This window comes from Alternaria ethzedia (genome assembly GCF_023757985.1).
Source record: "Alternaria ethzedia strain BMP 0044 chromosome Unknown scaffold_5, whole genome shotgun sequence".
Taxonomy (NCBI): Eukaryota; Fungi; Ascomycota; class Dothideomycetes; order Pleosporales; family Pleosporaceae; genus Alternaria; species Alternaria ethzedia.
In genome coordinates, this window is record NW_026056198.1 from 983,301 (window position 1) to 995,138 (window position 11,838).

Sequence of the window (11,838 nt, forward strand, 5' to 3'; positions counted from 1 at the left end):
TGTTCTTCTTTCACTCAGCTTGCATAGCAAAATGGCGGCTTAGCATTACAACAACAACAACTACAAAGAACGGCGCAAGCCTGGACGCATCATTACGACAACGACACGCACACATCTATGTAATATCTTCTTCGACTGGGTTGGTACATGCAGGCATTGGACAACATTCGGGAGGGATTGAAAGTGAAGGGTGGTTTGGTGGAAATAATACCCAGGGATGTCGATATGATATGAAGCGCTATGTAGATACGAAATCACGGTCGCTGATCAATACGAAGAATGAACCTCATCCAAGCATCACATCTCATATCTCACTGACGCTGTCAACGCTGCCTAAAAACGTATCAATTTAGATGCAAGGCCTCCACCAGAGGACGATACACATCTTCCAACCCTATCCTATCATCCTGCTTGTTCGGGTCCCAATATCTGCACATCAGCCGTAAGATCGCCAGTTTCCGTAGTCGCAGTTACACGAATGCCAAAACCTTCCCAAGGTCCTCTACCATTGAATCCCACCGCCCCTCCATGTTGCCAGTTGCCCATGACCTCCCTGCCATCTGCTGACCACTGGAGGGGTAAGCCGAATCCAGATTTTCCGGCACCCATGGCGGGCGAGAACCATCTGTACGTTATCGTTCGGATACCGTTGGGTACGCTGAGATTGTAGATGCGGACGCGGAGGTTTTGGTTGATGCCGATTGGCGGGCAGGGGGTTTCGAGCCAGTACTGTGTTGAGTCCATTCGGTGGTAGTGTTCGAGTCTGGTTTGGTGGATGACGTTCATTTTGTTGGGTTGGGTGGTGGGGTGCCGTGAGTGCTAGAGGAGACAGATGTTCGGAATGATGAGTTGGATTCTAGTTGGGGAATTTGGACGATTAAATAGTATTAGTTGATCAAATGGCTGTCTACACCAGCGGGCGGATACATAGCTCCTCATGGCCGTATTAGCGACTCGTCGTCTCCCACACCAACAGCAAAAGGCCGTATCAACGATAATTTCAAATCGGAAGCCTTCAGCTGGACCTCTGTAGGTATCAGCCAGCCATCATTCCTGGTTGATCGAACTACGGCGATCAGACATCAACCCTCGTGCTAACCTGAGGGTGTGCGGGCATCAGGTAGCCACAGTATTGCAAGAATGGTATCGCTAGACCAATGTTGGTGACGACAGCCGACAGTGCGGATGATGCCGCTCTGGTGCGACATGGACATTTGTCTAGACCAAGGCACATATTTAGGCGATCGAGTAGGTTTATCACATGTCTTGCTTGTCATTGACATGGGTGGCGACTCCAATGGCGCGCTAATCAGCTGGATTGGATTGTGACTGAATAGTGAAGTTTTTCGGTAGAATGGATGATTGATTCACAGCATCTGAAAGAGTGGAGGACTGTTTCAAAGAAGAACTATTCAAATTGCCTACTTCGCATACTAAACTATATCAGAGAGCGAAGCCAACAATATTGGATACGTATCCGCGCCAGTCTGACTGAAGTACATGTCCTTGTTCTGCTCGTCCTGTTGGAATGAATACCTCAAAGACGCAATGAAACTTCTGCGATCTGCCTCAGACACGAAAGCTGGAAACGTTATTTCCATGCGCAGACCCCAAGCTAGAAGCAATTTTGTCGTTTTACAAATTGGTTCTCGCAAGTACGATGGCGCATCCTCAGACAGCTTACCCAGATCACGAAAGCTTTGGTTCCACAGTCCTCTTTCCACATCGAGAGCTACGGGAGCTGTGGAACCACCTATGAACCACAGCTGTATGCCGATTATCTTGTATAGGCCCATTGTACTGGAGCTTATGTCGAGTGGCTTTGCTTGGTCGAGGTCTGGATGACCAAGCCCTGCCCACGTTAGAGTATCCACCTCCGCCAAATGAACATCGTGAGGCCCATGTAACTTTTTGGATTGACTGAGCCACGCCGTGTACTGTCGTTCATAGTCGCTAAGGGAATGCTGGGGACGGTAAAAGATATCCTTGGTATCTACTTGTAGGGGCTTTGGTAATGCGACTTGATCTTGGCTCAGAACAATACAAGGCATGGTGTTACTAACGAAAAGTTAGCCAAGTTTTATAGAAAACACTTGAAGGGCAAGTACAGACCTCTTCTTGTATAACAGTCGGTCGTTTGCAGACTTCATGATATCGAGCTGCTTCAGCATGTCTTCCATTTCCGGTGTTTGCAGAGATTTGTACTCGTCATACCGCTGTTGCTCGATCTCCCATGCATCCAGATACGCTTTGTTGTGACTCAATGCATCCACGAAAGACGTTGCGCCCGTGGGCGTATAGTCGCGCAGGGCGGCTCTCCACGCCACTTCCTTCTTCGCTTCTGCGTCAAATAACGCCTCTCGAGCGTTACGTATATCCGGGGTCTCGGCACCCTGAGTCATTTCAGTAGCTGTCCCTGGTGTTGTATCGGCCTTTAGTGACGAGTCTGACGTACAGCTGTAGCATAACGGAGGTACCTGCGTGATGTGAGTCTCGGCACAGATGGAAGGCGAACGTGAAGCGTTACCTGTAGACAAGCTCAAAGTACGATCGCCCATTAGACGCGGAGTATGACGGGCGATTGATGGTTTGTACTACATCTGACTTGATGAAGATTTGGTAGTTCGTCACTTCTTGAGGTAGCGTCCTTCCTTCCGGGATACCAGGCTGGCCTTGCGCAGCCACAAACATTGCCTGCCCCTCATCTTCGAGGCTGCCAGTCCCTCCGGCCAGGATGGGTAGGAAGGTGTATGATAGTGCCTTCCAAAAGCGCGACGGTTGCACGCTAGGTTTTCGTGGTAAGCCGTCAACAAGTGAGAAGGAGAAGTTATCTTGGAACTCGAAAGCTTGAGTGTCCATGCCTTGAAGCTGAGCTATTCGCTGGTCATTCAGTAAGGGATAGGAAGGAAAATATTGACGCAGTATCTATGTAGAGCATGCAAGTCAATGCAAGTCATGACTACATCTCGAGGTCACATTTCGAGCTGAGCCTGAATACGGCCTGTGATGCATAGTCGTGCAAAGCGCTGCGTGGAACGAATTCAGAGGACATCGCCAGCTGAGTGACACGAACGACAGGAGAAGCATTAGCAGCGCGGCCGCCGTTCTAGACCAGATGAGGGGTGAGGGTGATGCTCGTCTGCAGTATGTGGCGCAGCTGAAATGGCAATAATTCGAAATCAACAGCCTGCGTTGGTCATTCTCGTGTAGTAGTGTATTTTGCAGGAGGCCTCAAGCTGGAGGGGTTCTCGAGATACTAATGCACTAGTGGGGAAGCTAGTTCCTGCACTCCGCTCATCACATCCGCACCTGCAGTCCGGACGATGATCCGCAAGGCAGGCTTGCTCAGCCTTACCCGCCGAGGAATCGCCTAATGCGTATCCGTCCTGTGCGAAGGTGACATCGTGCAGCACACACGCATTACCCAGCTCAGCCATCTTGCCAGACCAAGCTGATTAGATTACGCACCGTTCCTGGCCATCTCTCAATCTGCATCTTCCAGTGGTTTATAGCTAATTGGAATGAATAGCGGGTATCATTCGGGCGGACCGATGTAAAGCACTACAGACCTGATCTCAGCTATATTCCATCAAAACAAAATGCGCCACAACCTTGGAACTATGGATCGCGAAGCTGTGAAGCATACCTAGGTCACAGCACCGGACTGTAAGTCCACATCACGAGAAAAGAGGGGGCCAATTGCGCGAACACTGGACAGTCTCATCGGTGCTTGCAGCCAGTCGCAATGTTTTCTTTCCCGACTCGTGGATGTTTGCAATAGACAAGTTCTATGCAAATGCTGGGACCGCATGCCAATTCCGGTTCTGACAGTATTTGCAGATTCAAGTCAATGCACTTGTGGCAACTTTTTCTAGAGAGCGCGTCCTTCTGACTTCGCTCAAGCCCAGCTCTCCCACACCATTGCTAATCAAACTCGGACATATGTCACATGTTCGAAGTTTAGGCTCTTGATCTGGCCGGTTGCATGAAGCTATACACCACCGACGCAATCAAACTCAGCCTGTCGAAACGGCGCCTCTCGATGCGACGTCCTATACTCGCTGTACTTACGCGGTGTGACTCTGCGACTTCTCGTAATTGTGGCGCCAACAGATCAGACAGGAGCTGCGTCTTCAGCCAGCCTCTTGACTCCTTTGCGTAATCTGCGGAGGTAGACAGAACAGACCATCGTTACAGCGACCTGAAAATGTATGCACAAAATGGTACTAGTCTACTTTGGCCAACTCTCAAACGTCAATCACATATATAGTTCCATTGTAATCACAAGAAAACAGCAAAATTACCGAAAGCAAATCATCACTGTACCTTATATCTTACTATACACCCACTTTTCCAAGTCTCTAAATCTTTCTATCAATCATGGCTCAAGACCAGGCCAACAAGTCTTTTTGGCTTGCATACTGCGATGCCATCAAATCTCAACTTGGAGACAAGACCGGCGAGCATACATCCTACTTCTTCAGCACCAGAGCTCAGCGTGGACCACCCGCTGGACCGGCGAGTCTGATCGATCCGATGTACGCCAACATGGGTATCTACGAGATCGGCGACAGTCAACTGTACACCGACAACTTGTTCTACGCCCCTACCAAGTCGAAGTCATACTCTCGTGCGCTCCTGGCATACATGGAACATGTTGACCTTGTAAGTACTAAGATCGCCTGCATTAAAGAGACGAAGACTCACATGAGGAATTAGGGCGAAGCACCCACTTCTACTAACAAGCTGAACTTGGCCACAGCAATGCTCAACCAGACGTCAGCGAAAGAAGCATTTGATGCCGCAACAGAGAAGGCACAAGCAGCGTGGGACAAACTCAAGGAGAAACCAGAGTTCATGGTTCCGGGTGACACATGGTTCACCTGGAAGAGCCGTGAGCAAAAGCAGCTCAACTCGCTAGAGTCGAAGTACAACAGCTCCGTATCTGCTTTCGACTCTGCTACTCGAGATGTCTTCGGTGACATGGCAAACTCGTACATCCAGGACAAGCAGCGAATTCGAGACGCTATATACGGTGTTACACCGTCCCCAGGGTGAGTTGAATAACGTATCAGTAAGACCTTCAGGACCTGACAGCCCATTCAGCTCCAACATGCCCGTTACGACGCTTGGAGCTCAGGATGCCGACGCCATTGTGAGGCAACTTGAGAAGGACGGCGTCGTGGCACCACCCAAACATGACTACTACGTCCCACTGTACTCCGCCCCAGAGTACGCCGGGCAAGTGGCAGATTGGTTGAGCATGGCGAAGAAGGAGAACAAGCCGCGCGGTGAAGCAACTATCGACGTCAACAAAGGCAGCAAGGTGGACGAGAAGAGCTTCACGCATACCAGTGGAGGCGGTGGCGTGTCAGTTGACTACGTTCCCTGGATCTCACTGGGTGTCAACGCCAGCGTGGACAATAAAGAGAGCTCCATGTTCACTCACGAGGACCAACTCAAGACTACCCTCACTATGTCTTGGGACGACCAGTTCCGAGCGATCAACGTTAACTCTGGTTCATGGTGCGTGTATCCCATTGCCTCCGTTTCCTTTCAGCACATTACTTAGACAGCTACTTACCAGATACAGGGACATCCGAGGCAAAGATGCCTACAAGCTCAAGAGCGGCGCCCCGGAGGAAGTCAAGGGCCTGGCTCGCGTCGTACAGTTCGTCATCGTCTCGAACCTCGCCTTCGAAGTTCAGTTCTCCGGCAACACGATCAAGGAGTTTGACAAGCAGGTCTCAAGCGCTGCATCCGGTGGCGGAAGTATTCGTCTCTTCGGCATCCCCATTGGCATCAATGCGCATGGATCGAAGGATAAGAGTGACACTACACACAGGGCCGATTGGGACTCCGCCTCGGGAAAGCTTTCTATCAAGCCTACACCCGACGGAGGCTTCGCTAGCATCATTGCAGTGATTGGAGAGAAGGTTTGATGAGTGAATGCGGTGGTTGGAAGCTGAGTGGAGAAGGGACGGAGGGGATCATCGGGGCGGCAGGTGCTTCTTTTGCCATGTATTCAGATTTGCTCCCAGAAACTTGCCTGTCATTACCGGTAATGCAATGTTGTTTATTCCGCACTCAGCTAGACGATGCGAAGCCGCGTGTGTACCAATGCACATGCTCCGATGAAGGAACGCAAACAGGTCGTCCTTTGCCCAAGCTTCCTTGCACGCCAAGCACACTAATCCCAAATCCTACAAGCGCCACGTGCTAAAGCCGCATTCATCAACCAATCACTCCAACCATCCTCAAGCACCTCCACATCTTCACATCAGCTTTCGTTCCCTTCCAAGCACTCTGCATTCGCACGAACCTAGGTCAATCCTCAGTGTAAAAGAGTTGGAAGTCAAAGTCAAGAGCTGGGAACCACAGGTCAAAATGAATCAAAACTTCCAGGGTGCGCCCGATCGGGAGGACATCAGGCTGTTGGACCAGCTGCGCAGTCAATTGATGCCGATGATCAAGGGTATGGAACGGTTGCAGGCTGAGATGCAGTACAAGATGAGTCGAGGCGAGGTTGTAGATTGGTAAGTGAGCGGCTGATAGTGAGTTCACGTTGGGATGCGGGTGTGTTTGTTATACAGCTTGGTCTCGCGTACGCGTCGTCTGGTTTGAACTCTTCGCGTCTCACTTCTTTGCTACGCGCAATAAGATATCTCCGTGTATAATGTCTTTCTCAAGCCAGCCTTGAAGTGCGGAACTAGGACCATCACCGTACCCAGCGAGACACGTGCTGACGAGATGCTAGGCCCCAAATCCAGCAAACAACCAGGACAGTAACATCCTACCTCAACTCCATCCATCTGCTCATAAACGGAGGCTACCGCCACCAATCTAAGCTCGTCACCCAAAAACACCATATCCCGTCCAAAGATGCCGCCGGCAATCCTATGGTCGACGCCGCAGGCAATGCAGTCCTCGTTGAGCGCGACGTGCGACGGAGAATGACCAGCATACAAGCTCTACCAACCAACACAGCGAAATTTGAAGCTCTCCATCCATTTCCCAACCCCTCTTTCCCGATGAATGCCGGAGGCGGTATGGCAGCAGGAATGGCAGGCACGTTACTGCGAAAGAGGCTCGAGCCCATGGAGGAAGGCTGGGTCGAAGAACGAATCCGCAAAGCGTCAGAATGGTGTTTTGTACCCGAAGAATGGGGTATCGCACCACGCAAGCCAGACCCCACCACCACTGCCACAGAAGAGGAAGACGACGAAGACGCTGTACCTGAATCGGAACGACTAGACTCTGAGGCTATCCCTACTACCCGCGTAAAAAACGTGCTTTCCGCGGATGAGATTGTGGATCTCTGGAAACATGCGCATCAAGAGGTTTTCGATATCAAGTATCTCAGGCAGAAGTATCCGGCTAGTTACCCGGATCCTGGCGCGCAGGGTGCGGATGACGGCGAAGAAGAAGGGGAGGAAGGCGATGAGGAGGAAGAAGAGGAGGAGGAAGAGGAGTTTGAAGATGTCATGGATACGTCTGGGGGACCGGAAACGGAAGAGAAGGACGCTGCGAAACCGAAGGTAGTGAGGAAGAAGGTTACGGTGGGGAAGTTGCCGGTACATGAACCTGTGGACGGGGTGCCGGTGCTTTCGCTTGGGTTTGCGCATAAGTTTGCGGAGATTGGAGAGGTGTAGAGGCACGATGAGGGGTACAGCAGTTTTGATACCAAGGATTGAGATGAGTGTAAGCATGGTAATAGCGTTCATTCTAATAAAGACGCCTGGGGTATCATGATTCCTGCGCCTGACACCCTAGCCCACTAACAGAAGGACTGTCCATACGCCTACTCAGGTCTGAGCGCATACATCCTGACCGGGAACAACTCCCTCGGCATCCCTCTTTGTTGCTCCGTCGCCACAATCTTCAGTCCGGCTTCCTGGAACAGAGCCCTGAACGTCTTATCTGACCGCGTAACGCTCGAGTCTTCATCGTCGTAGATGTCCTTGTGGTGGATATCCGTAGACATGTTCTCCTTGACTACAATCCAGCTCCGGCTTGTCGCATCGCCCTCTGCCTTCTTTAAGCCTTCGCCACACCTCCGCATGTAGACGACGAATTGGGCGTCCGTCAAGTGTCCGACACACCACTGGTTCCAGATCACATCGTATGCGCCAGGCTCCGGTATCCAGTCCTGCAGCCCCAGGTTTATGACTTCTCCTACCTGGCCCTTGCCAGACTTTGCATCTCCGTCTCCGGCGTACTCGCCGTTCCCCAGGCTTTGTACCAGCTCATCTGTGAACTTCTTCACTGGCTCTACTATATCCACTTGTTTACTGACGCCCAACAGCAAGCCTTTCGTTATACGTCCGATGCCCGCGCCACAGTCTGCCACACGCTCCAGAGGTGGCAGCGGCTCCTTAGAACCTTGCGCCTTGCCCCGGCGCAATTTTGTGAGGAAATTTGAAGAACCCTGCAAATCGATGCGCGAAGTTTGGGGAAACCCGCCCAGCATGCCATTGACGTCTGGCGAGACGTTATTCCAGTATTCGAGCGAGTGGGCAACGTCTATCGAGGCATCCGGGCGTTCGGCTTCGGGGGTAACGGGCAGCGTCGCTTCTTCCACCATGTCTACGGTGGGGTCTGCGAGGGCGAGAGGGAGCGCGGCGAGAGTCTGCGGCAGTCTGAGTAAGTGGGTTTGTATCTTTGTGGTGCTGCCTCGCGACATTGTGTGACAAACGTTGGATTGCGGCCGGTGTGTAGTCGGTGGGTAGTGTTGGTTTGCGCAGGATCGGGAATAAGAAAGTCGTTGGATGCGCGCGCGAGTTTCTCGTGATGGTGGTGGGGTAGCGACAGGGCTGTTGCCGACTCTGGACGCCGACGCGTCGCGCGACGACTGCCCAGCCCGCCTCGCCTACTCACATGACGGCACGCGTCTATTCAGCCCGTGGACCTCGGGGACGTGTCGCATCTATAGCCGTGGTTGATAAAGTTGATGAGAGAGGCCGATACTGGGACGACGGGTGTCTGAAAGGGGCAGTTGCATGCGGATAAGCTAGGTACGGGCATCGATGGCGGGGTCCACACTATCAAGGGAAGCTACGGCTGTCCCGCGGGTCGTCATCAGCGTCCTACATGTCTGCAGCCTATAGATAGCTAGCTGTCTCCTCGCCGGTCAGGGAGATGTCCTGTCTCTACTCCGCCCTCACTCGCGCTTCACTTCGCTCCAAACCATCTGTTCCCTTTCAAACTTCCATACGCAGAGCTCCTAGAAGTTGTTACCGTCCCTTGTGGAGACACTACAGTACTCAAACCAACATGTCTGACCTCTTCGTTGAGCTTACTGCGCCGAATGGCCGCAAGTACCAGCAGCCGAGAGGTCTCTTCATCAACAATGAATTCGTCAAGTCCAAGTCGGGCGAGACTATCACTTCCATCAACCCGAGGTACGCTTGCTGTCTTGGTTGGTAGCTATGACTAACATGGTACAGTGATGAGAGCGAGATCGTCTCCGTCTATGCCGCTGGACCCGAGGATGTGGACGATGCCGTAGCAGCAGCGCGGAAAGCGTTCAAGAACCCAGACTGGCGAGACATGGACACCAATGCCCGAGCTGACCTTCTCTACAAGTTCGCCCAGTTGATTGAAGAGCACAAGGAAACACTAGCCACCATCGAGACATGGGACAATGGCAAGCCTTACTCTGTCTCGCTGAACGACGACTTAGGTGAGGTTGTTGGCACTATCAAGTACTATGCAGGATATGCCAACAAGATCCACGGCACCGTCATTGATACCTCGCCCCTCAAGCTAGCTTACACAGTCCGTGAGCCTCTTGGTGTCTGTGGTCAGATTATTCCATGGAACTTCCCTCTTGCAATGGCGGCGTGGAAGCTAGGACCTGCTCTTTGCACTGGTAACACAGTAGTCTTGAAGGCAGCTGAACAAACACCCCTCTCTATCCTGTACCTCGGAAACTTGGTCAAGGAGGCTGGCTTCCCTCCTGGTGTCATCAACTTCATCAACGGCGAGGGAAGGAAAGCTGGTGCAGCTCTGGCACAACATCTCGACGTCGACAAGATTGCATTTACTGGATCTACAGCCACAGGAAAGGAGATCATGAAGATGGCAGCTGTCAACATGAAGAATATCACCCTTGAGACAGGTGGTAAATCACCTCTAGTAGTCTTTGACGACGCAGACCTTGATCAAGCAGTCAAATGGAGTCACGTTGGCATCATGTAAGTCGTATCTACATTGTTCTCCTGACTGAGCTTACACCATGTAGGTATAACCAGGGTCAAGTTTGCACGGCGACATCAAGAATTTTAGTGCAAGAAGGCATCTACGACAAGTTTGTCGAGGCGTTCAAGGAGCACGTGAAGACCACCTCTGTGGTTGGCGATCCCTTCAAAGACGACACATTCCAGGGGCCGCAGGTCACCAAGACGCAGTTCGACCGCGTCTTGTCGTACATCGAGTCTGGCAAGTCGGAGGGCGCCACTCTCATCGCAGGTGGAGAAGCGTACAAGAATGCTGGCGGCAAGGGCTTCTTCGTCTCACCTACCATCTTCACTAACGTCAAAGACAACATGAAGATTTACCGCGAGGAAGTCTTTGGTCCTTTCGTCGTCATCAGCTCGTTCAAGGAGGAGGAGGAGGCGATCAACCGTGCCAATGACACAACATACGGTCTCGGTGCAGCCGTCTTCACCGAGAACATCACCAAGGCTCATCGCGTTGCCAGACGTATTGAAGCGGGCATGGTCTGGATCAACTCGAGCAACGATTCCGATATCCGTATTCCATTCGGGGGTGTGAAACAGTCTGGTATTGGCAGAGAGCTGGGCGAGGCTGGTCTCGAGGCATACACCAACAAGAAGGTACGTTACGCTAACTCTCATGCAGGTCGAGCTAACATATAAATAGGCTATCCATGTCAACCTAGGAAACAAGCTGTAGCGGACTCGCATGGATGCGATGTCAAGGTGATATTGATAATACTGGAGACTGCGGCGATGCATGTGGCGTCTTGCATACACCAGTCTGGTCACATGTGCACCCAAGATATCCGCTCTTGGCGCCACGGCTTGGACAGTTGACGTGATGAGAAGGTGGAGAAGACTACTTCATGTTCAATTCAGAATGCAAATGTCGGTGTAAAGCATCATGGATGAGGCTTTTACTTGAATGACACGTGTGACGTCGTGCAGCACGCGCTCAATTACCCCTTGGGCAGCAGGAGAATAAATGTCGCAACAGCGGGATTTCTGCAGTGGCCTTGGGCGCATGGGCAACTGTGTATCTGCGCCGCACGGCGGAACAAGAATGCTTGCGTAAGCTCTCGAACGTGAGTGGCGGAGCGGTGGGGTCCGAGGAGCGTTGTAACTGTAGCAGCTTCGTTTATTCCCATAGCTTGGGCGAACTGCTGGCAGTGGGCCCACGGTGATGCCGTTCGTGGGGTCAGTGGGAGTGGTTTTCTAAAACGTGATGCGTGATTTGCAAGTGACACCCATGGATCGTGGGCGCCTGACGGTCAGCCGTGGTGCGTGTCAACTGGCCATGCCGGCATCCGTGATGTCTGATGTGTCGGTCCAGGACGTGGTCGGATATACCGAGCAGAGGCGGCGGTTCGCTTTGTGTGCCCAGTCGTCATCCTTGTCGGCTTGTCCTTGGCTTGGCAGCCTTTCGTCTCCAACTTCGCTACCGTCTGCGGCGCTCTCTCTCTCCGCAGCCTTTGCCCCTCTCACGATAGCCGTTCCAGCAGTCGCGCATCGCTGTGATCTCCGTGTTCTTGTTGTCTAGGTCGTGTACAGCCTCAACGCCGGGGTTGTCTGGGCTTCTGCTAGTCTGCCCTCATTGATTGCGCTAGTGTGCTTCCAA

The 11,838-nt window shown here is 52.1% G+C and overlaps 5 protein-coding genes across 5 annotated transcripts; 3 read left to right on the forward strand and 2 right to left on the reverse strand.

Annotated features, from left to right (window-relative positions):
* Positions 1-2,069: 2,069 nt before the first annotated feature.
* On the reverse strand, positions 2,070-2,859 carry J4E87_003044 (uncharacterized protein; the record flags this gene model as incomplete). The annotated part of the gene is made up of 2 exons (XM_049374677.1): positions 2,070-2,393; positions 2,599-2,859. The coding sequence occupies 2 exons, from the start codon at positions 2,857-2,859 to the stop codon at positions 2,070-2,072; spliced, it is 585 nt and encodes a 194-aa protein (XP_049235668.1).
* A 1,521-nt stretch (positions 2,860-4,380) lies between these two features.
* On the forward strand, positions 4,381-5,942 carry J4E87_003045 (uncharacterized protein; the record flags this gene model as incomplete). The annotated part of the gene is made up of 4 exons (XM_049374678.1): positions 4,381-4,665; positions 4,720-5,054; positions 5,098-5,526; positions 5,594-5,942. 4 exons carry the CDS (start codon positions 4,381-4,383, stop codon positions 5,940-5,942), a joined length of 1,398 nt encoding a protein of 465 aa, XP_049235669.1.
* A 127-nt stretch (positions 5,943-6,069) lies between these two features.
* Positions 6,070-7,652, forward strand: J4E87_003046 (uncharacterized protein; the record flags this gene model as incomplete). The annotated part of the gene is made up of 3 exons (XM_049374679.1): positions 6,070-6,074; positions 6,327-6,536; positions 6,758-7,652. The coding sequence occupies 3 exons, from the start codon at positions 6,070-6,072 to the stop codon at positions 7,650-7,652; spliced, it is 1,110 nt and encodes a 369-aa protein (XP_049235670.1).
* A 149-nt stretch (positions 7,653-7,801) lies between these two features.
* Positions 7,802-8,683, reverse strand: J4E87_003047 (uncharacterized protein; the record flags this gene model as incomplete). The annotated part of the gene is made up of 1 exon (XM_049374680.1): positions 7,802-8,683. The coding sequence occupies one exon, from the start codon at positions 8,681-8,683 to the stop codon at positions 7,802-7,804; it is 882 nt and encodes a 293-aa protein (XP_049235671.1).
* Positions 8,684-9,273: 590 nt separating this feature from the next.
* J4E87_003048 (uncharacterized protein) lies at positions 9,274-10,917 on the forward strand (the record flags this gene model as incomplete). The annotated part of the gene is made up of 4 exons (XM_049374681.1): positions 9,274-9,401; positions 9,447-10,196; positions 10,244-10,838; positions 10,885-10,917. The coding sequence occupies 4 exons, from the start codon at positions 9,274-9,276 to the stop codon at positions 10,915-10,917; spliced, it is 1,506 nt and encodes a 501-aa protein (XP_049235672.1).
* Between the last annotated feature and the right edge of the window lie 921 nt (positions 10,918-11,838).